The 24,875-nt window shown below is 45.7% G+C and overlaps 1 protein-coding gene across 1 annotated transcript in view; it reads right to left on the reverse strand.

The window, feature by feature from the left end:
* Positions 1–24,875, reverse strand: part of MAST1 (microtubule associated serine/threonine kinase 1) — a 62,602-nt gene that overhangs the window by 36,160 nt on the left and 1,567 nt on the right. Inside the window, exons 2-8 of the mRNA XM_084832205.1 lie at positions 12,998–13,086; positions 11,792–11,867; positions 3,916–3,994; positions 2,512–2,672; positions 1,685–1,760; positions 492–701; positions 47–148 (exon numbers count right to left, since the gene is read on the reverse strand). Of these exons, the coding sequence (XP_084688331.1) occupies positions 47–148; positions 492–701; positions 1,685–1,760; positions 2,512–2,672; positions 3,916–3,994; positions 11,792–11,867; positions 12,998–13,086 (793 nt within the window). The remainder of the gene's footprint in view (positions 1–46; positions 149–491; positions 702–1,684; positions 1,761–2,511; positions 2,673–3,915; positions 3,995–11,791; positions 11,868–12,997; positions 13,087–24,875) is intronic.

Below are 24,875 nucleotides of genomic sequence, written 5' to 3' on the forward strand. Positions count from 1 at the left end.
TGCTTTACACACACACACAAACACCCCCCCACCCCCCAGGACTCACCAGGCATTCCAGTAGGCGAGCTGGACGGGAGATGATGATGAGCAGCTTCTTCACCAGCTGCGTGACAAAGGTCAGCTCCTCACTCTCAGAGCGCTCATAGGCCTACAAGCAATAGAAGAGGCGGCTCATTAGGGAAGGCGTTCGCTTGACATCACCTCCACGGAATGCCACTGCACCCGCAAGGCACACCTCTCCATGGCCTCATTATCACTACACTCAAAGCTCCCTGGTCCCACATGCCTTGCTTTGCCCATCACGGATGCTGCCTTCTGAACTTTTCACCACCCGCACTTGATTCCAGATTTCCCCCCAGAAATTACTCCAGGCCAACCCAGCTTCCTTGCACCCCCTTTGAATGCTATTGCCCGTATCTTCCATTCACTGCCATGCTTCTGACTTTCTCTGTACATCCTGCCAAGCATCATCTGTTCACTGGCATGCTCACATCTTTCAGCAACTTCTCCATGTTCTCCTGCAGCTCATAGAAGTAGACAGTGGTGATGAGGCCCTCCTGGGACTTGGCTAAACAGTCTCGTGCCAGCTCAATGACCTGGTGGTGGATGAAACTGAGTGCTCCATCCGCCAAGGGCAACACACTGTCAGGCTCATAGCTCTTGATGAAATCTTGCAGCTTCTCTTCCATTTGCGCCGTGGCCTGTTGGGGTAAGAAACCAAGGCTCTTGGGTCTGGCGAAAGAAGACTCTCCCAAATAACCCAGACTAGGCCCTGCGCCTTTCCCCAAGTTAAGTAATGAGCCAAAGAATCCTGACGCCCCCCATCAACAACCCCATTCATTGCATTCTCTACACTCCCCCAATTAAAAAATAATAATGGTCTATAAGTTCTGGGTAAGAGAGGTCTTCCTTTATCACCTTCCTAATTAAAATAATTGCTTGGTATGTATCAGCTAACCCACAGTCACAGTAAGAATTGGAACATTGTCTGTCCTGTCTGTCTGTCTGTCTGTCTGTCTGTCTATCTATCTATCTATCTATCTATCTATCTATCACCCCCACCCCACTTTTCTCTCTAGGTATCTAACAATGTACGCCAAGCCCCAGACTCCCTCTTTTTGTCTCAGTCTTGTAAGGAAGAAGATCTTTCCATTCTTCATTATTTCTATTTATATAAATGACAAGTGCACATCCAATTTGTCTATCAATGCACCTGGTTGCTTCTGACCCTAGGCTCAATCCTGATAGTCTTGCTCTCTCTCTTAATTTTTTTCAACATGTTTGTTTGGATGCTAGGATGGAGAATGAGAGGAAGTAAAGCAACGCCATACTGCTTTAAGCAAAACCATTCAAGTTTTAAAGCAGCCTTTCCTAACCTGGTACTGTCCAGATGTGCTGGACTACAACCTCTATCACCAGCCAGCGTGGCTGGGGGTGATGGGAGTTGTAATCCAGCAAATCTGGATGGCACCAGGTTGGGGAAGGCTGCTTTAATATGTAAATTCAATTTAAGTTTAAAAAATCAATACAAAAAGCTTCTCTCTCTCTCTTCCCAACAGGAGGCGGTTCAGTGAAATTGATCCCTTTGTCTCTAGCAGTGTGCTTGGCCATTTTTCAGGTTTTCAGGTAAAGTGGTAGGAGGGTCTTTGATGCAAGTGAAATCCTCCTCCTATCTCAGCCTTACCTTGGGGAATCGCTCCTTGTAAACATGATTCATCATTACTATCTCATTGTCATAGGAGGATGGAGACCGGCCCGGGCTGCAAAAAGAATAATGGGTCAACTCCTGGTGATAATTTCTTCCATTCCTTTACACTTCCCACCTCTTTGCATTCTATTTGGGGAACACTTTCTGATTCAATTGTTTGGATTTATAAGTATGTGGTAGGGGTTAGCCTGAAACTGAAAGTAAAAGTCACTATAGGGGAAGTGTTACACTATGAGACCTTCAAACAGTTTGGCCCCTGAGGCCACGGTGGAGGGGTTTGGGGAGGGACCTAAAGGAGGAGAGAGAGCAGCGTGTCACATAGAAAGGGGGAGGCTTTTCCACACAAAGGAACAAGAATAAAATGGAGCTCTTTCTGTAGCTCAGAATTGTGCAGGTACCGGTAACTTATTTCTTTACACAAGTATTATAATTGCCTTGCTGAATCAGACCAAAACTCCTCTAATGCAGTATTCTAAATCAGTCCAACACAATTGCTCTAAGGGTAGTTTAAGAGCACAGATAATTGCACCAAAAATATTGTTTACGAAGTTACTCCCCCAATTTTTTGGCAGCCTCCAGACTCATCCCTGCACCGAAGAGTGCTAGCTACGGTCATCCCCGAGTCAACTGGAGTGCTGATCATTTAGAATTAATCATCCCATTCGATATAGCATCAAGAACTTCACTGTGGGTCTCTCATCTATCCCTAGGAAAGCTGTTGAGCGAAGGCTGGATATGTGATGCCCATACAAGTAACAAAGGGGCGTCGCTGTTTAGGGGCGTCTTGGCCGCACCATCCTTACCTGAGGCTCCGGGACCGGGGCCGCACGGCAGGAGACCGCCGCCCCCCGTCATCATCAGTAATGCTTTCAGTGCTGCCAAAATGCTTGGAAAGGAAATGCAGCTCATCCACAGTGGGCTGATAAGGCAGCTGGTGAAGGCGCTCTTGGGAGGAGCAGGACGACTGCAGGGAGAAGAAGGGACAGAATTGGCCACAGGCCTTTAGTCGATGCTGAGATGCAGCAAGCTTTGGAATGGAGCACAGCTGCCATTTATTTACACACATCATCCCAAATCTGACACTCAAGTACAGCTGGATCTGGATATAGGCCAGTACATATTCTGACATGTACAACAGTTTATCACAGAAAGGAAAATATATTCCAACTGCCAACGAAATGTGGTGGTTTGTGAGAGTCAGCTTGGGATTACCCCCATGGAATGCGGCTGGAACATAGGAAGCTGCCTTATACGGAGTAAGACCGTTGGTCCATCTAGTTCAGCGTTTCTGCGCTGAGTGCCAGCGGCTCTCCAGGGTTTCAGCCAGGCAGGAGTCTTTTCCCAGCCCTACCTGGAAATGCTAGGAATTGAACCTGGGACCTCTGGCACGCAAGGCACGCACTTGGCCACTGAGCTACAGCAGTTCACACTGATCTGAAGCCAAGAAGTCCACGTGTCATTACATGCAGTGAACCACATATGTACTCCTCAGTTTCCTACAGCAGAGCATTCTAGAGTACACAGGAGATTAAAGTCAGTGCTACAGAGTTAAGAGAGAAAATTCACATATGGGCCCATGTGCTCTTTTTTCTACGATACATCACCTTACAGGCTGATTCAGAGTGCCTAACATGTAGACCCTTCCTCCAGGAGTGAGGGCAACATAGACTGGCATCAGTAGCTTCCATCCTCCCTCTATCTGGCCTGCATGCCTGCAGTGCACACACAGGGCCCTCTTGGTGTGGGTGGGTGTGCGAGCAGTTGCAATCTTGGGATCAGTTGGCCAGTTTTAGCAATTTCTTCCTCTGTAGATACAGGGCTAGCCCTACCATTAGGCAGAGTGAGGTGGTCTCCCCGGACAGCTGGTTTGGGGTGTTATGGAAGAGCAGCAAAGTGTTAACTTTTTAATTTATTATTCTTGTATTTTTACTACCAAAGAGGAGGAAAAGCACTGGTGGGATCTTCTGCTTTAGGTGCCAAAATAACTTGGCTGCCCTTGGGTACTATGCCCTTTGACCTGGATGCCATCTGCTACCCTACCTTGGGCAAAATGCCTTGGGCTGGCCTCTCATAATATAATTTATAGTTGCATGCTCTCAGTCACTCCTGCCCAACGCAGCCTTTGAACCACTGTGCAATAAATAGCTCCCATACCCAGTCAGTCCTTGCCTCCCTCCCAGGTCTTCTTAGTGGCAGGAGGCTCTTACCGATACAGTGGAGCTGGGAGTGTTGGTTCCATATCCCGATGATGGCAAAGAAGCCAAGGACCAACGCCGGCCATCTGCCCTGAAATTACCGAGTTGAACATGAATTTTGAGAGGGTCCAAGATTTAGAGAGGAAAGAGAACAACTTCTGATATAACCCCGCCCCAATCTCAAAAGATCATAATTCAGTCAGTCGTGCCTTATTTGCTGGTTCCTCTAGAAATGAGATTGCCTGTTGCCTGACCAGCCCACCTGATTGCTATGCTCATCAGGAGATACCCTCCTTGTAGTACCCAAGATTTTGGAGGTCCATTCCATCACAGTTCAGAATAAGGCCTTTAATATTGTAGCACACACTCTCTGGAACTACAAATTAGCAGCCACCAACCTTTCTGGGCTTACAGAAAACATACCTTTTCCAACAGATATTCCCAGAAACATAAACATGTTCTCTATATGAAGTCTTGTTTTTGTACATTGCTCAGAAATTTTTTTTACTATAAACGAGTCATAAACATTATTAAATAAATAAATGCAGCGTGCTGGAAATAACTGGATTCAGACTTCCAAGGCACAAGGGTGTAGACTAGGCATAGGCCTTGAGTGCACCCTCATGTCTTGGAAGGCTGAATGCCTTTGAATGCCAAATGAAGCCGTTCATCTCTAACTCAACTTCCACAGACATGTCAGGCCATTTAGGAGTTTCCTAAGAAAACTTCCTTGTTAAAGCATAGTTACAGATCCATTTATTGGCTTTAATTACATTTCATGGAAATACTGGAGATTTGTCTTAGGTTGACTAGCATTTAGACAATGATACAAGAAAGAAGGGTTTGAGCCTGTAAAGGCCTCTAGCTCAACTCTGGCAACAGAAGTTGTAGGGATTGCCATGGGGGTGGGTCTTGCCCATTCATAAAGTAGCTACCATGGTGGACATAGCTGGTCACAAAACATTCATTTCCCAGAAAGCAAACTGGTGAGACTAAAGGAAAAGTAACTTGCCCAAGAACCTAAGTACAAGGCAGAGGTGGGGTCTGAGTTCCAAAACACAAAAGCACTCTTCTGAACCCAAATAAAGATGGTGCTTTGCAGCATGCCAGCCTCCTAGTAGTTTTTTTAATTAAAAAAAAAACACCTTAAGAAAGGTTAAGAAACCTTAAGAAATAAAATAGAGGAGGGGCTGGGAGCCTGGAGGGAACCAGAAGAGGTGTCCATGGGCACACTGGTGCCCACAAGCACCATATTGGAGACCCCAGCCTTATTCTTTGCCCTCAGCACCTGGTACTCAAATGTATATTGCTTCTAAACATGGAGGTTCCATTTAGCGATCGTGATTAATAGCTGTTGACAATGCTTACCATCCATGAATCTGCCTGACACTTTTTCAAAAGCTATCTAACCTGAGGCCTGTCTACATGGGAGGTTTTCTCCAATGCTGCTGTGGCTTAAAGCCGTTAGGGACACATGATGCTGTGGCCACTCCGCAGCCACCCCAGAGTTTACCTGTGGGGAAGCCGCATTTTTGCAGAGTACTTTTACTCCATTGTTTTTCTTTAATTCGGCTGCCCTGTGGCTCAGCTGCTGTGTGCCCATCCCTCTGCTTTAAATTCAGTATGATCTGGCCATGCCCTCAGTAACCTAGGTAACTAGAATAACTAGCCTGCCTTTCCAACACATCAGTGTGCTAGAGCACTCTTTTGAGTCTCAGAATCCCACTGCACTTCCTTTTTGCCAGTGGGAGTAATTAGCCTCTGTGATTATGCACTTCTCTGATGTTTGTGTTACTTAGCTTCTGTGATGTTGTGTGAAGTCGCCTGATGTCTCATAACTTTGCTTCTCTGCGATGCTTGCAGTAAAGGCTTACGAGCGTAAGTGCTTTATCGCTGTAGTGATCTAGAGCGGTTTTGACATCACAGGAGCAGAGAAGCCTGTCACTATAAGCAGGGAGAAGTGCCTGAGGAAGGGGAAAGGGGGTGTGGTTGGAAGCTATAACTCCACGGCAGTTTGCAGGAATGGAGCAAAAGGTGGGGGGGTCCTCTCATAGGGAGCCTTCAGATGCTGCACTGGAGAATTAGGGATTTTGCTTTCTTCATGCAGAAGTGTGCACATTGGGGAAAGGGCAGGGGGAGGAATAGTTTGCTGGAATGGGGTGAAATAGAGGGGGTGCTCTAACAGGGAGCTTTCAAATGCTGCACTGGAGAATCGCGGATTTTGGTTTCTTCATGCATAACTGTGCAGACTGGGGGAAAGGGGTTGGAAGTAATAACTCCATGATAGATTGCTGGAATGGGGCAAAATTAGGGCAGGGGGGAATGCTCTCATAGGGAGCCTTCAGATGCTATACTGGAGAATCAGGGATTTTGGCTTCTTCATTTAAAAGTGTGCAGATTGGGGAAAGGTGGAGGGCAATAACTTTGTAACAGTTTGCTGGAATGGAATTGTGAATTAGTTACTCTCCATTTATAATAATGTAGTGGCAGGGGAGAGCCTGGACAGGGGCAGGGAAACAAGCCTCTCTCATTGGTTGAGCAGCCCCTGCCAGCTTGATGACATTCAGGTCTACTCCCCCCACCCCATCCGGAAGTATGTTCCTTTCAAGTGCTGTGTGACCTGTGAAAACCAGATTTTAAAGGTATGGTACACTCAGCTTTTCTTGCTTCATGTGTCCCTGATGGACCAAAACCGATTCCATGAAAATCCAGATAATACTCCAACGTGCTTCTCATTCCGTGTCATGAAGATCCCTGCACCCACCCCGGTGATCTTGGTGGTAGTGAATTCCCTAAGTTAATTATGTGTTGTGTGAAGAAGTTTTTTCTTTTGCCTGTCTTGAACCTACTGCCAAATCCACTTTATTGGGTAAGCAACCTCTCCACTCCATTCATGCTTTAAGAAGCCTCTATCATGCCCCATCGTCTATCCTACACTCAGATCCACCACCATCCTGCCAATTTTAGCCTTTTCTCATAGGAAAGGTTTGTTTTTAATCATACACAAAAGTGTATGCAGGGGAAGGCCACCATGCTCAGCCCTGTCCATAACTTGCATAACCGCACATAGGTACATAGGTACACAGGTATGGAGGAGCCCACCGTGCAGGCTCAAAAATGTGCTTTTGGTGCCCTCCTAATAGGAGTGCTTCATCGTAAGTGCACGTTGAACCCGGACCAGAAACAGGGAACTGGCCACGTACACAATGCCTGTGCGACCTGGCTGTACCGCAGAAGGCTGTGAACACAGCAACAAGTGTTGTTAGGCTGTTGCAGTCAATCTTCTGGACTCAGTGACAATCGATTAGTCTCATCTTGAATTATGAATTCATTCTTCATGTTCTAAGAATGCTGTCCCACTGCAATTTTGGCCAGGCTGTGGTGTCTGGAACCATCCCAGAAAAGGACAAATCAGTGATGTGCACGTGGAGAAAGCTAAAGCTGAGCAGGCCTGCCCCTGTACGTTGTCTCAAGGGAAAACTGGCTAGGAAACAGACAGAAGTTGCTTTCAGTTCTATGGAAAAAGGAGGATGTAATATGTACTGTATTTCACAGCCTGGTCATTCAGGCAACCTAAGACCTGCTGTAGCCCCTTTTTTGGTGTGACAAACAGGAACATGAGCTCTGTCATACATAGTGTTGTGCATATGCTCCCTTTTTTTGATCAGTCACTGTCAGCACCTCTGAGATTTCCCAGCTTTGAAAACAGAGGCCCTTTAGACTTATAGGACTTCTTGTGAGTAGGGAAATAACACTTCTGAAGCCCACCTGTCTCCACCAGCCACACTCAATCCTGCTAGTCCAATTCACCTTGTCTTAACTTGGAGGCAGGCAAAGAAACCTAGGCCACAATCCTATGGTCCCTGGGAGGGCATCCCAGGAGCTGAAGGATTTTTCTGATCTCCCCTCGGCGGGCAGACAAGGAGAACCACCCTTGGAGAGGGAGACCTGACTTTGCAAGTCTCCTCTGCGAGGCCATGGAAAAGGTCCTTGGCCAGTGCTTCTCCAATGTCAGAGAGCACAAAAAGGTGGCTTTCCAGGAGCATTCCATATGTGTTCCAGGAGAAGCTGTGCAGGGTCCCAAGCCCTCCCGTGCCCCCAACATACAGAAGAAAGAAAAATGCCACTCTGCCCTCCTTGCTGGTGTGTGTCCAGCAGGACTCTGAATACAGCAGTTCCAGCACCTTTGGATCTCACACACATACACGCACCCCCCCCCCCCGGTAGGATTGCTCTGTTTATCAATGCTAGGGCTCAAATTAATGCCAGAGCTTTCCAGCTACATTTTAAACATATATATAATAGCAAAATACCACTTCAACGAAAGAGCGTTATAGTGTCATACCCCTTATCATGTTATATATCTTTAATGATTAAAGAATGATGGGGAAAAAAACACTTTTTTTAGTCATTGCCATTTTACCAAGATGGTAAGTGGCACTGACTGGAAAGACGTATTTTTTTAATGATTTTATTAAATGTTAGCATGATAGGGGGATAGCTTTATACTCAAGTAACCATTTCTTTAAAGTAGTATTGCAGAGCATTAACCCTTTAAGCTAATTTTAAAAAACATCAAAAATAAACTAGAAACATTGTCTCATCACTGCCACTAACCACTTTGCTAAACACTCTTTCACTTAAATATATTTAATTTTTGTTTTTTTAAAACCGCTGTAAAGGTGTTTTAGTGCTACTTATAAGATCAATTTTTTTAAGGGAATAACAATAGCGGCCGCTGCAAAGCTATACTGAACGTGTGGTGAGCTAGGAGAGGGTCACCTGGCTGATAGATGACTACCTACGTCAAAACCACGCCTCTTTTAAAAGACAGGAAAGTCGCACTAATGGCATCTACACCTGGGGAGATTATGTTACTCTTCTGCCCTTCTCAAAAAAGTCAGACTTTTTATGTAAGAAAAAAGACAGTAGCAGCACCAGGAAAATGGGAGGTTAACAAATGGGTAATGACATCATGTGGGCCACCCCTAAAGGGTGAGCGGATGGGCCATGGCAATTCCACAATAAATACTTGTCTAGAAGCGGCCACAGATTGCATGCTTATGTTTCGCATGATGAGCCACTCAAAGTTGCAGAATGGAGGCTGAAGGGCCTCAGTATTCCTCCCCTTCAGGCTCCAGCATGGCTCCATCTCCAGATAGCTTAATGGTTCACCCTGACCGGGGCTAGCTATGAATACTTCCAGGTCAGCCCTGGGTCTTTGTCTGGGGGTGCTTCCAGATGGAGGGCTCCAGCACTAACACTCCAAAGTCGCTGTGGAGCTATTCCGTCTTTTCCTCCTTCACATTTTTTTCCTAGTAAGAAAAAATACGGAAGACGTGGTGGGAAGAGGGCTACAAATTGAAGATGATGTTGTCTGGATGTCCTGTAAATTCCGTAAATGAGGCAGTGTGATTGCACAATAAAAGCCTCATCTCGAGGCATCCTGGGAAACAGCTAGAGCATCTCTACATCAGCCTAAAATCCCACATTTAAAACAGGGCTTTCTGCTTCCGTTTTAAATGCAGGATCACAACGGACTTTTACACATGCTTCCTCCCCTCCCCTTTCCCCCTCCTTTCCCCCCTTATCTGTGTCTTCAATATGTTTCATTATAGAGCCACTAGATGGCACTGTGATCTAGCTCCTCTTATTGCACGTTTTCCTCTTTTCACGAGGGAACTCAAGCGGAACTCAAGCACAGTAATTTGATAGCTCATTATCTCCAATCTTTAAAAAAACAGAATAAAGGTCATTTAGTGTGGGAGACGCCCTGGAGGCTGACGACATCATCTAAAGGACCCACAAAACATCCACGAGTGTCCAATCTCAATAGCAGGATAAAAGCTCCATGTGGAGAAGCCCCTACTCTCACCCTTCCTGGCTCTTTTGTCATATCTGATGGATGCCTGCATCTTGCTCCCAGTCTCCTTGGAAAGGTACCTAAGCTTTGATCCCAGGTATTGAATGACTCTGTTTTGAACGGTCCTTTCTTCATGATGCCTTGATGTCTGGCCAATGGTTTCTGGAGATCCCTAGAAAAGTTGGCCCCTTATCCTGGCAAAAGGCCATTTTCTCATACACAAAACAGCATGTGCATTGTAACACGTGAAGTACATATAGCTCAACTGTTTTCTTGCTGAAAGAACACAAATCAGGCAGCTGCAGATTAATCTCCATGTAGGAAATTGTATGGTATACAGTGGCCCTCGAGACAGCAATGACTTATACCAGCCTCCTTGTATACCATGAATTAGGCAGCCCCAGTCATTCACAGATTGTACCCAGTGGGTTTGTTCCAAACCATCCCATGTAAGAATGCACTGTATTTCATTACATACCACTCTCTAACACGAGGGGCTTTGCGAGCACCTTGACATGAGGTAATTTCTAACCATACTCCTGATAGAAAACCATTCATGCATTTTAGTCCAATGTAGAAAATCGCAGAACAAAGAGATGTGAACACCCTAGAGTGGATTTACTCAGTACTTTGTTGAGAGCAAGATGGAACTTCACAGTCTGTTCTCTTGCTTTTGTGGGGTGGAGAGGTGGGTGGAAGAAGTGATGGTATGACTATAAAAAGAGCAGAGAGCAGATGGGGAGTGGGGAGCAGCAACTGTAGATTCTTCTACTCCCTCAAATGTTCCTGTATGTTGCATTCTGGCAGTATGGCCTGGTAGATCAAACACTAGAATGACAGCCCGGACCCTGCAGTCTCCTCCCAAGCATACAAGAGGAATAGGGTCTTGTTGGGATGACATAGGGAACTCAGTGGATGGGGAGCTGAGAGAGTGGGCAGGGATGGGGTGAAACAAGAAAAGAGTATGAGAACGGGCGATGTGTGGATTATCTTCCTTTCTTGTGCACAATGCAACTGATTTGTACTCCTAATTGGATTCCCTTTCTCTCTGTAGGTCCTGGGCCTTTGCTCAGATGACCCTGCCTCCAGAGCTAGGGGTGGGAAGATGGTGAGACTTCATCAAATGAGTATTGCTAATGGATAGGATTATCCATAGGATTATCCTACCTCCAATGCAATCTATGGCAGGCCTTGAGCTGTGTGCCTCAGATAGGCCAGGCTCTGCCCAGTCTCAAGGCCTTGAAAAGATGGTGCTGCCTTGTGGAGGGGAAGAGGAAATCCCCTGGACTGCTTGCTGTACTATCAGTGACAAATCTGAGGTGTACTTTAGGTAGGACAGGCCCCACGCATTCTTGTGGGACTTGGAAAGGACATTGCAGCGTTGTGAGTGCTGCTGATGCAGGGGGCCTTCCAGAATAGGATACCCACGATGACAGGACAGAAAAATAAGAAGAACCACTTCAGGCAGGTGGAACCTCAAAATATAAGCAACCATCACCCATGACAAAATTCTGGATTTCATCTCTGTGGCACTCTAGACTGAACATGCTGGGCATCCTTTGGCTGCTTTGATTAACCACAGGCCTGACTGAATAAAAGGAAATGGTGCACGCTGCTGGGATAAGAGCTAATATTGTCTCCTGCTTTTAAATTGTTTGATTTAATGGTTTTATTATTTTTTAAAATAAAGTACAGGATAAAGCATTGGGTTTTTGTTGTTGTTTGATATGGAAACTTAGAGGATCCTTGTTTTCTTCTACTTCATTCCTTCCTTCTTCTTTTTTTTGGTAAGTTTTCCTTTCCTTTTCCTTATTACTGAACAGCTATGCTCAAGGGTAGGGCAACAGCTAGATTCTCCCTCAACCTAGTTCTGGCACCAGTCCCTATCCTATAATGGGATCCTCGGAATTACAGCCTTTATGGACTGCCACACCACCAGGTCAGTGAAGGAGACCAGCTCTGCAACAGAGCTTCCACAAAACTGATTTTACAGCAATGTCCCAAAGAACGAAGGGCTGCTCTTACCTGCGGGAAGAAGCGAAGGAAAAGTGGGCTGGTGTATTGGGGGAGAAGTTCCGAGGACTGTCAAGAGGGCTGCTACCTGTGGACAGCGCAGGAAAAGAACACACAAAAGGAAATCAACACTTTGCCTCATGAGACTGCTAACAGACCATGAACAATTCAAATCCTTAACCCCATCTCAAGGAGCCAGCATATTCTGACGAGTCCCTGCCATACCGATAAAGGTTGTCATAGCAATGCCAACAACAACCCAGTGAAATCAGATGAGATACAGAGAAGAGTGTTAAACATGGAAACAGAAGACAGAAGGAGGCCAAGAAATAGAATGTTGGATGGGTGAATAAACAAATAAGACAGGTGAAGAGAAAGAGTCTAACCAACCAAGCAGATGGATGGACAATAGTGGATTGATGATGAAGTGTCAAATGGCCAGCTACATAGAGGAAACAGCCAGCTAATCAGAGGAAAAGATCAGGCAGATGGACAGACAATAGCCTGGATAGTAAGAAGGACAGACGAGAAGGTGATTCAACATTCACAAGGCTAAATATATGGATAGAATAAAGACAGATGCGTGGAGAGATGAAAAAAGAAATCAGTGGGAAAATTACAGCTTGGATGCAGAGGCTGAGAGGAAGATGGATAAACCCCACAAGGCCAAAACTAGTTCTGAATCAACACAACAGGACTGCTTTGGAGATGATTTAATGCTTGTTGCTAAACACATGGTAAACCCATCAGAATGGATATTGGGTGTGTGGATATGTACTGGGTGGGTGTGATTTCTCTTTGGATTTGTGTGGACATCTTGCCACATTGTGGCAAACAGATATAGCATGAGACTAGCCATGGAACAGCCCTCTGTGTTCAACCAATTTTGGCCAATGTGGCAATATGAAGGAACCCAACATTTCAAAAGAGAAGGACTTCAAAAGTGAAGGACTTACATCAGTATGGGAAAGAACCAAGGGCATCTTATGTTCTGGATATGGATGGCAACTACTTAGGTCCAAGCTGTGCTTTCTTAAAGCCAGTCTAACAGGCAACTAGGCTTTATTTGAAGAATGGGCCACTGCCTGGGCAGGGGCAAAAAGACAAGGCCTAGGGTGACTGGATCCTTTTGTTGAGTATTTTACGCAGTGTTGGATGAGACTCATCAAGAATGGAATTCTGGAAAGAAGGATGAGACAGGTCAAGGGTTTAACTCACCAATATGACCTGGGAGTGGAGAGTGAGGCCGTGGCAGCGTCGGTGATGTGCTTGTCAGGATCAAGCTTTTCCTGTTACTGGTTCGGCAGCTGTACAAAGGGCAGGAAAGAAGGAGAGGAAAAGAAGACAGGCCTAAATCAGGGTGTGCTTAAGAGAAAAGATGCCAGACCAGATTGCAGCTCATGTGCACTATGGAAGACCACAGCTGGGAAGCCTGGCCAATCAGTTCTCTTTTCTGTTCAGCTTGGCTGACTACTCCAAACTGTAGCAGTTTGTTACCTTTTGTATTCCCACACTTAATCATTGCCCCACCTTGTGAAATATGAAGCTGCATTGAACTGAGACAGACCACTGATCTGTCTAGCCCAGGACTGCCTACTTTGGCTGGTAGGTCTCAAGTAGATGTCTTTCCCAGCCTTGCTACCTGAGACTCATGTAACTGGAGATGCTGAGCATCATGCAAATCATGTGCTCTCTACATGATCTGTAGAGGACAGGCCATCTTAGTTGACTGAGATACCTTCTCATGAGAGGCTGGGAAAAGTAGGAGCACTGGTCATGTGTAAGGTGGGCTAAGGTGTCCACCTAGGGCAGGGGTGGATAATGTGTGGCCCTCCAAATGTTGCTGGATTACAAGTCCCATTTTCCCTCACCACTGGCTATGCTGGCTAGGGCTGATGGGATGTGCAGTCCAACAACATCTGGAGGGCCACATATTCCCCACCCCTGACCTAGGGCAAGAGAACCTCATTAAAGATGGAGGTGGGCCTATCTAGAGGGCAATCCAAAAGGAGAACTACCCAGCTGAGTTCTCTTGCCCTTGGACGTGATTTCCAACAGGAGCTCTAAATACCGTGTGCTCTCTCTCTCTCTCTCTCTCACACACACACACACCCACCCACACACACACACATACTCTCTCTCTCTCTCTCTCACAAACGCACACACATACCCCCCCCCCCACAGACACACACGCCACCTCTAAGCAAGGACAGAAATTCAAAGCTCTGGCTCCACTCTTAACTGCTATGACCACTACATGTTCAGCTCCTCTTCCTCTGAAAGGTGACCAGGAGGGCATTGGGTGTTCAATTAGTTGCTATTCGCATAGAATGGGTAGTCATACTTGGTAATAGGGTGGAGCAGAATTTTTAAAATAAACAGCCATATGTTTCTCTCCCCAAGCTACTCATCGGTGCCTCCCACCTCCAAGGAAGAAGATTTAACAGCACGATATTCACACCTTTCTGTGTTTACTAAGGCATAACTACGCCAGTGAATTGGACTCGGTGATGAGTTGGGGGTCCTGCAAGTCGTATCATATCCAAAGCAATTTCAAGGAAGGGACCTCTGCTAGCGCATCCAGGCAAACTGGGCTGGCGCTGGGGTGAGCACCATTCAGATGCCTGGACAAGGGCTGTCTTGAGCTGCCATGCAGCTCCTTAGGTGCGGGTGGCTGGGTGCTGACCTTGTTTTGCCAGCTGTTGCTCAGTGCTGTCCAGACGCTATGGTGTAGGTTACTGGTGGTGCTCAGGGCTGGATGTCTGCCCAGGTTCGTGTTGCTGTCAGATCCACAGGCTGCCCTGTTGCTAAGAGGCTTCCTGGGCCTACAGTCCATTGCCCACAATGGTTTGGTATTGTGCAGCAGCCCTGTTGTCTGATGCCTTCTGAGGTTCAGTGCTGTGACTGACAGCGTGAATCAGTAGCAACCAGAGCAGGAAGACGCACCTTCGGAGGAATGCCTCTCCAAGTGCTCTTCTCAAGCATTCCAAGGGTGCAGAACTGTTTTGGGAAGGGGGGTGGACTGCATCCCATCACACAGCCTAGATGATGTCAGGGGGCATGGGCCTGCCCCCTGATGTCACCCTTTTTTTCTTGTTCTTTTCTTCATGCTGGAAGGAGGCACGGAGCTGTGCCTCCTCCCAGCACAGAGAAAGCCCAGGCTGCCCCCCATGCACACTACTGCAGCGAGGACACGGGGTGGCCTGGGCACTGGGCCTCGCCACCTCTCATCCCTGCTACTAACTTGGAAGGCTGAGCTACAGAAAGTTCCCAATATGTGCTCTGGGCAAACACAAAACACACAGGCACCTCTGCAGACATTACGATGAAGAATGATTTTTAAGGGCCTGGTTTGCGCATAATGACAACCTGGAGTATGGGTTAAGTATAGGTTCTCATTGAATCGAGGGCTATTGTTGAATCGTGGGTTGTCATTACATGCAGACAACCTAGGAAGAGATCCCATGGTTTGTTGTTGGGTTGTGAACTCTCGGTTGTCCGTGGTTAACAATCCATAGTTAAACCATAGTTCAGGGTTCGCATTAACAACAACCCACGATTCTACAGCAGCTCACGATTCAGTGACAACCCAAACTCACTCGGTACTCTGGGTTGTTGTTATGTACAAATCAGGTCAGTGACAGAAAAAAGACTGAGGGCGGATTTTAACACCAGCCAGCCCCAGATACAAAAACTGCACTCCACCACACACCCAACAAGTGATCGTCAGTGCTGCCCCATCTCTGACCCTCAGTTCTTAGAGAGGATCCAAAAAAGAAGGTTGTGGCATTAAAAAAACTAATACATTTACATGGCATGAGCTTTTGTAGATAAGAGTCAAGGAATTTCTTTAAATTAAATTAAATTAAAAGAAAAGAAAAAGAAACCTAGGAACAATTTGACAAGGACCATGCTTGATAGGGTCTAAGACAGATGTTAAGGGCAGCTGAGCGTCTGTTAGCACCCCCCGCCCCTAGGAATGAGTGGAAATGGGCCTGCTCAAATCCCTATGGCAGGTGCAGGCAGTCTTCAGGGTTGTGGGATCTACTTTGTTTTTTACTAAACCCCAAGGTCCACCATCCAGAGCCAGGTGCAAAACAGTGGTTGGGAAAGGGGAAGCTAGAAGCAAAATGGTAGGATGGAGCCTATTGTCTACTGTGTCCCCTGAGCCATATGGCAGGATGACCTGTACAAGTACAAATCAACATCTGAGTTACTGCAAATGAGGGATTCTAACAGCCTAATGGGCGGGGGGATGGGACACACACACAACCATTTTGTTGCTGCTATTGTTAAACAACTGACAGAAACCAACACCAGTCGACTGCCAATAATCCAAGATCAACCACTACATCCTGATCTATTTTCTGCCCACCCCTGCCCTACGGTATTCCTAGATGAGGGTCAGGAGGATGCACACTATGGGGTTACATATATATATATATATATATAGAGAGAGAGAGAGAGAGAGAGAGAGAGAGAGAGAGAGGTTTCAGGAAAGAGGAAATTAGAAAGGACATCTTTTTCCTTTAATATTCTCCCATTCTTCTCCCCAGTATCACAATGAAGCACCCAAGTTTGGGGCTGCCAACCGGTCTCAAATCTCAGTTCCTTATCACTATATAGTGTATTTTTCCTCCCTGCCCCCCGCCCTGACCATCTCTTCTCCATGCAAGCCCAAACAACTCTACAATGCTCCTGTTCCAGGCTAGCTGGAGCCATAAACAGCAGCACTCCCGATAGGGGCTCTATTTGGTTATGATTTTGTTGTGGGTCCCCCACTCCTGAAATCCACTCCTAACAAATTCAGCATGACCATCCCAGCCTGCCCTGGCAAGATCAAGGGCCAGTAAAATAAAATAAATTAAATGTATTGTTCTTTCGCCTCACTGCCTGAACTCTTATGCCTCCCACACCCCCTACCTCTTGTAAAAAATCCCTATTTTAAAATCTAAACTGTCTGTCCTACTGTCATTCCAGAAACAGCTGTCCTACCCACCTCTCCTTATTGGTTCTGGTACTCCTTATGGTACTCAGTAAAACAGAGCAATTGAAGCATGGAAAGCAAGAACTTGGAGGGCCTCAAAGGGCAAGTGAGATGCAGATGTCTTGGGCCAGAATAGTTGTCCTGGCTGTATTCCTCTGGCCTCTGATAAGCCTGAGTAAATGAAGATAGAAACAGTGGTGACAGCCAAACCACATGATCCACCCTATTCAGGCAGGTAGAAATTGCAAGTGTGCTAGGATAACAGCAAATCTATGCCACTCAAGATGATGTATAAACAAGACCAGTGTCTGAGGGGGAAGAGAGACAGAACCCCACAAGATCAGTCTGATTTTTCAGTGTTCTGGCTCATGTGGAGAGCCTCCACAGATAAAGGAGGCTCTCCAGACTGTCGTTCCCCATGAGTTGAGAGTGACAGATGCGACGAGAGGCATGAAGGCAGAGCCCCCCGTTTTCCTTATGCATTTGCCCTATTCATGCTCTGAAGACCTGAAAGGGGCTAATAACAAGCCCCTCTGGCCCAGTTCACACAATCACAGGCTGATTAATAAGCTACGGTGGTTTGTTAACCACTCTGCACGTGCCAGTTGCATGCTGGCTGATTTGCGTCACTATGCTCGCCGGGAGTGGCTTTTGTGTCATCTGAACCTGGTGAGGGTGGCTTTGTTGGGGTGGTTAACAAACCACCCAGAACCCACAGCCAGTCGTAGGGTTGTGGGATGGCGCCCACGAGCTGCGGTGACTGTGCGAACCAGGTCTTTGTGTATTTGTCTGTCGTAGTGAACTATGAAGAGTCTTGTGGCACCTTAAAAACTGACAAATTTATTATAGCATATGCTTTCATGGTCTAGAGTCCACTTCATTAGCTTTATGAAGTGTTATCCTAAGTTGGAAGGTATACAGAGATTGATTTTTATCTAGTATGGTTGTTAATTAACTTATCAACACCAGGATGTTTATGTTATGATCAGTTTGTGCTATCAATAATTGTGAATGCCTGGAACAATTTTACATACAATTGGTTCGGTTTCCAATTCTACCTTGGCACAGATGTGTTTGTTGTTGCTGTTTTGAAGGCGTGGAGTATATTCACAGCCCCGAATTTAGTGGTCTGGGTGGCAGCTATGTGCTCTCATTGTACAGTTCTGCCGCTGAGCAAGATTTATCACTTTTGAACATTTCTGTACTGCCCATTAGCCAAAACTCTCTGGGCACAGCACAGCACGACAAAACACACTGGCCTGGTCACACAGCTGCGGAAATAAGCCATGGTTTATTTCCCTTGCTGCACTTGCCAGTTGCGTGCCAGGGGGATCAGCATAATTATCCTCAGCAGCGCAGCTTGTTGTGTCCTGCAAACCCAGCCAGGGTGGCTTGTTGCTGTGCTTAACAAGCCACCCCAGAACCCTACAGCAGCCCATAGGGTCAGGGGAGAGTTGAAGTGTGCAGCCCAGTGATGTCACAGGCACCAACTAATGGATGCCTGCAACACTGCTATAACCACAGCAAAAGATGTGTAACAATAGTACTTGCTGGGCCAAGAACTGCAATTTACCAGCAATGTGGGTTAGCATTCTGAGGGCTGGTGGACTGTCATGCTTGCTTGGACCATTAAATCTGGACAGATCAGAGAAAGTTGCATGATCTCATACCCCTGCTCCCCAGGGTAAACCACAACATCTGGTACAGCCCTTAAAATCATGTGCACATAAGAGAAAGACCTAAGAAATCAAACATTGTAATTAATAGTTGCAATAGTTGCAATAATGGTAATTATTGTAATTAATACGTGGTAATTAATAGGGTTTTTTTTCTTCTGGTAGCTCTAACAGGCATTAGGAGTTTGGGCTAGTCCCGCAAGACTTTTGGCTGCCCGCTGTAGCCAACACCATACAATCCCAGAGGTGCAACCCAACATCCCTTGACATGCATCTCTGTGGGTTCTCTGACACAGGCTACTGGGACACCACTCTACAGAGCATGTGTGTGATGCTTCAGTGGGGCTCCCACAACATTTTGGTTTGCGTGTGTAGTGGAGCTGGCCCTGCTGGAAATATTTTAATCCTGAACTTTTCACCCTTTTGCATATGGATTCCTTTTCTTTCTTTCTTTCTTTCTTTTCTTTTTCTTTTTTAATAGGAGGCAATATAAACAGACTATGGCTGGGAAACACACACACACACACACACACACACACACACACACACAGTTTAAAATGAGAAATGCTGCGGGGCCTCAACTCTTCTTTTAAGTCATATCGTCCGTGTAGGACACCCTCCTCCTCATCCCCAGAGGTGTTATGGCTAGTTGTAGTGTCTCAGAACCATTCTGTAAGTTATGTAGAATGAGGCAGTAGGCTGAGATGGCAGAATGCTGGACTGTGGGTTCCTTCAATTCACATTAGCGCTGTGACGCCTTCCCACGCCTCACAGGTAACATCAGAAGCGCCAGGTTATATAAGAGGAGTTTACACTATAGCACCTTCCCATACCAGTGCTGGAACACTTTCTGGGTGTGGAAATGCTGGAATGGGAAGGAGCCATATCATGGACTCCTCCTCTGTGACGCACATCTTCTGATGTTACTTTTATTCATGGGAAGGAGCTGCAGTAGCTTCCACACTGTGAAGGTAATGTCAGAATAGGCTGTGGACCACTTCAGACTGTACGTGGAGGACCGCATTATTAAAATACTTCCTCACATAAAACAAAAACTAAAATCACTCCTGTACAAAATCAGCACATCGGAGAGTAGGGTTCAATGTACAACTCTCTCTGTTGTGCTATCTTACTATATGTGGGGAGATTTGTTCTGTTTCGTTTTATTTGGGGAGCACTCAAAACTATGAGGCCCTACATCACCTCAGACTGTCTAAAATATCTATAAGCACACACCTACTCCTCTCTTTTGTAGAACAGAGACTAGGCGGGCGAGCTGAGGTGATTCCTGACAAAACTATAACTATTGTTTACAGGCTGATGCACACATGCATGACTCATTGTTTGATTTCCCATCACTCCATGACTCACAGCTGATTCCACTAAAAAAGAAGCATTGTGTCTGAGGTGATATAGAAAGTTCATCTTGGGTGTCTGCTGAAAAGGAAGTTGAAAGGGGGAGTCAAGAGGGTTAAATCCCTTCAAGATGCTTGGAGATTACTCAAAACCACAATAATAGAAGCTCAGCTAAAATGTATAGCACAGGTTAGAAATGGTAGCACTGAGTCCAAGAGGTCACTGGCATGGTTAACAAGCAGTGTCAAGGAATCTATGAGAGAAAAGAGGGCTTCCTTCAGAAAATGGAAGTCTTACCCAAGTGAGGAAAACAAAAGGGAGCACAACCTTGCACAAAGGTAATGCAAGCAGAAAATAAGAGATGCAAAAAAGCATATCACTAACAATATCAAGGCCAACAATAAAGAATTCTTTAAATATATCAGAAGCAGGAAACCAGCTAAGGAGGCAGTTGGACCACAGGATGACAATGGAGGTAAAGGAGTACTGAAGGAGGACAAGGAGATTGCGGAGAAGCTGAACAAATTCTTTGCATTGGTCTTCACTGCAGAAGATATAGGACAGATACCTGTGCCTGAACTGATGTTTTCAGGAAGGGAGTCTGAGGAACTGAGGCAAATAGTGGTGACAAAAGATGAGGTTCTCAACCTTATTGATAAATTGAAAGAAAATAAATCACTGGGCCCAGATGGTATCCATCCTAGAGTTCTCAAAGAACTCAAATATGAAATTGCTGATCTTCTAACCAAAATATGCAATATGCCCCTAAGATCAGCCTCTGTACCAGAGGATTGGAAGATGGGCAATGTAACACCAATTTTTAAAAAGGGATACAGGGAGGATCTGGAAAATTACAGGCCAGTTGGCTTAATGTCTGTTCCAGGTAAATTGGTTATAAAAGCTAAAATTAGTAAGCATGCAGAAGGAGAAACCCTGCTGAAAAAGAATCAACATGGCTTCTGCAAAGGTAAGTCCTGTCTCACTAACCTTTCAGAGTTCTTTGAGAGTGTCAACAGACATGTAAAGGGTGATCCAGTAGACACTGTTTACTTCCAAAAGGCTTTTGACACAGTCCCTCACCAAATATTCCTGAGCAAACTTAGCAGTCATGGAATAAGAGGACAGGTCCTCTTATGGATCAATAACTGCTTATGGAACAGAAAGCAGAGAGTAGGAATAAATGGTAAATTCTCCCAATGGAGGGAAGTCAATAGTAGGGTCCCACAGGGATCTTTATTGGGACCAATGCTTTTCAACTTGTTTATAAATGATCCGGAATAAGGAGTGAGCAGTGAAGTGGCCAAGGTTGCTGATGACACCACATTATTCAGGGTGGTTAAAACAAAAAGGGATTGTGAAGAGCTCCAAAAAGATCTCTCCAAACTGGGAGAAGGGGCATCCATATGGAAAATGCGGTTCAATGTAAGCAAGCATAAAGTGATGCACGTTGGGCAAAAAAATCCCAACTTCAGGTATAACCTGATGGGATCTGAGCTAGCGGTGACCGACCAAGAAAGAAATCTTGGGGTTGTGGTGGACAGCTCGATGAAAATGTCAACCTATGTGCAGTCACTGTGAAAAAAGGCAAACTCCATGGTAGACATAATTAGAAAAGGAATTGAGAATAAAACTGCCAATATTATACCGCCCTTATACAAATCTATGGTGCGACCACACCTGGAATACTGTGTACAGTTCTGGTCACCACCCCTAAAAAGAATATTGTAGAGCTGGAAAAAGTGCAGAAAAGGGCAACTAAAATGATCAAGGACCTGGAGCATCTCCCCTATGAGGGAAGGTTACAACAGCTGGGATTGTTTTCCTTGGAAAAAAGGAGGGTAAGGGGAGACCTTATAAAGGTGTATATAATTATGCAAGGTGTGGATAATGTGGATAAGGAGATATTTTTCTCCCTCTCTCATAATACTAGAACCCGGGGTCATCTCACGAAGCTGATTGGTGGGAGTTTCAAGATAGATAAAAGGATGTACTTCTTCACACAGTGCATAGATAAACTATGGAATTCGCTACCACAAGATGTAGCGACATCCACCAATTTTGATGGCTTTAAAAGATGGTTATGTGCTACCTTCAGTACCAGAGGCGGTATGCCTATATACACCAGTTGCTGGGGAACATGGGCAGGAGGGTGCTGTTGCACTCATGTCCTGCTTGTGGGTTTCCCATGGGCAGCTGGTTGGCCACTGTGTGAACAGAATGCTGGACTAGATGGACCCTTGGTCTGATCCAGCAGGACTCTTCTTATGTTCTTATGTGTGATGGCTCATTCACACATGCAAGTCACCACCAGGTGCTATGGTCATGAGGTAATGAACCCATGTGTGTGAAGCAGCAAGACCTAAGTAAGGTCAAGGAGAAAGTGAATAGGTCTTTAGCCCATGCCCTGAAGGCTCTGGCTAGAACTCTTGTGGGCAGCAGAGTACCAGAATCACCAGACTCTTACAGACAGTACAATAAATCATATATAGAAGTGAAGAAGAGGTATCAACACCATGCCCTGTCGCAAGAGTCCCTTAATTAAGGGACTCTTAATTAATTAATTAGTTAATTAGTTAATTAATTAATTAACTCTTAATTTTTAATCCCTTAAAATCCCTTAATTTACCTCCAAAGTTGGCAATAAAAATACTGGATATCCAAATACTACTATCAAAATGATTTATTAATGAAATTCCATACTATCCTGCCCCCATTTTTCTGGCCACCTGCCATGCTACCTCTAAAGCTGGGTAGAAATTAATGCCTGAACAAATACACTCTACATCCTATTTTGCTGAAGATCCCAGCATGGAGCTGAGTTCTCAGTCGATAAAAATCCTTATCCTTGGTACAGCCAACCTGGGATTGCTTGTACAATCGTTATCCTTATTGTACCATCCTCTGGACATATGAACCGACGCAGGTTTTAAGATCTTCATCCCAGGCCCTCCTCTCAGGTCTTCTGCTAAATCAGACTCATTTGTGATTACCAAAGACAGGGCCTTTTCTGCAGTAGCAGCCAGACAGTGAAACTCTCTCCCAGGGATAATGGGCAACCCTCCACCCCCAGACACACACATTTAAGCGTTCTTTGAAAACATGTTTGTTTAGGAGAGCCTTTTATGATTAGTTTGTTACGCTGTGATTTTGATTTCAATTGACTGATTATGTGATGGCTTGTGCTTTTTTTTCCTTCCAATTTTGTAAGCAATTTTGTAAGTGGTTGCCCTAAAAGATGGGATATGTATAGATAACTAAAAAAATAACTAAACACTTGAGACAGAAGCATAATGGGGCACATTCCCTGGTCTTTTGAAGACTTTTCCCCCTTGCATATCTAGAAGTAAAATGAGATTATGTGCTACAATTAACGCTCAGCATTTATATAGCCCTTTAAAATGTCCACAGATGATTTGCCAAAGGCCAGACTAGGGGTCCACAATGGAGGTGGTACTCACACTAAGGTCTCTGGGATCCAAGTCCAACTCTATCTTGTGGATTGCAAAAGGACATGCCATAAGTGAAGATTTGTTAGCATAAGAGCTTAAAACAAGAGCTACCAAAGAAAAAGGAACAAAGATCTTCCATTAATATGAGCAGTCTCAACACCACCACATAAGGTTTCTAGCATGGAATAGTAAGATGCAAATGGACAAGGTCAAACTCCATTTTGGGGGTAAATGCCTTGAGCAGATGGTTGAAACACTGGGGTGGGAAGGGTGTAACAGTCTAATCCTGATCCTGTGACAGGGTCACACTGGATCTGACAGGAGCAGCAATGTTCCTCTCCGTGCATGTGTAAAGTGGCAGATGGCGCTGGGATCTGTTTCTAACATTAGAAGGGGCATGAGAGTGATGGGAACCCAAACCCATCCCTTCCCTGCCTTGCCTTGCCTCCCTGCATGCCATCGCTTCAGGCACTTTTCCTCCACATCTTGGCTCACTTTCAGTACCAGAGCTGGGCTGGGAGAAAAGTGTCTGGGGCGAGGAAGCATGGAGAGATGGGGTGGGGAAGGCTCTGCTTCCCCTCAGCCATGCATCTTTTTCTGCCCCACCCCTTCCACAGTTCTGACCGGGGCAGTCACATGAACTACCAACGTGGCTGCCCTCATCACGTCTGGGCTAGCCCTTAAGTCTGCATCTCAGCTCTTTCCCCTTTCTCGAGCGCAAGGGGGCAGATCTTTTCCCAAACGCATCGGAAAACCATGCCAGGTATTTAGGAAAGCAGTGGGATCGGAAACATTCTGCAAAGTCCAAACCCTCAAACACACTCAGATCCTTGCTCAGCTGTGAAGGCCCCTGGGTGACCTTGGGCGGCCAGCCATGCTCTCTCAGCCTAACCTACCCTCACAGAGCTGAGGTAGAATAAAATGGGATAATCCTCAAATATGCCGCCCAGAGCTCCTTAGGCAGAGGGAAGGATAAAAAACATGAGAAACAAATAACTGCTTCAGTCAACTCAGAAATGGGGGAATATTCTTCAGTAAGGTTATTTCTGATAGTTTGAGAACACCTCTTTCCTATAGGTGGAGCAATAGGGCAGAAGATGTCTCTCTGGTTCCCTCCTCTGCAGCGCAACACAGTCTCCCTTCTTTGGCTAAGGATACTGTCCAAGTCTCCCAGGGATTCTGTGTTCGGAGAGAACACTTGCACATGTCAAAAGTGCCTTCCAGCATTGCAGTTCTGTGCAAGGGATCATCGTAAGCAACCTAGCCACTGGTCTGAGTTTCCTACACCAGCCATTCCCAACTTGGTGTCCCCCAGGGGTGTTAAACTACAACTCGCAGCCCCTCCCAGCCAGCCATGCTGGCTGGGAGATGCTGGGAGTTGTAGTCCAACACATCCAGAGGACACCAGATTGGGGAAGGCTGCTCTACACTACTTTACTATACATACTGACACACAATGACAACATACACCTCACCTTCAACATCTACATTTAACACACACTCGCTCTCCCTGACACGCATGTCTCTGTAATCCCTCAGTATGTCCATCTCACCCTTTCACAGAGTTATCAGTCCCAAACTCATCCTTCCAATTACCAATATTCAAGTGAACAGACCTAAACTATATA

The sequence above is a fragment of the Heloderma suspectum genome, chromosome 2 (assembly GCF_057233095.1).
Source record: "Heloderma suspectum isolate Gila_16-S chromosome 2, 16-S_ref, whole genome shotgun sequence".
NCBI classification, from domain to species: Eukaryota; Metazoa; Chordata; class Lepidosauria; order Squamata; family Helodermatidae; genus Heloderma; species Heloderma suspectum.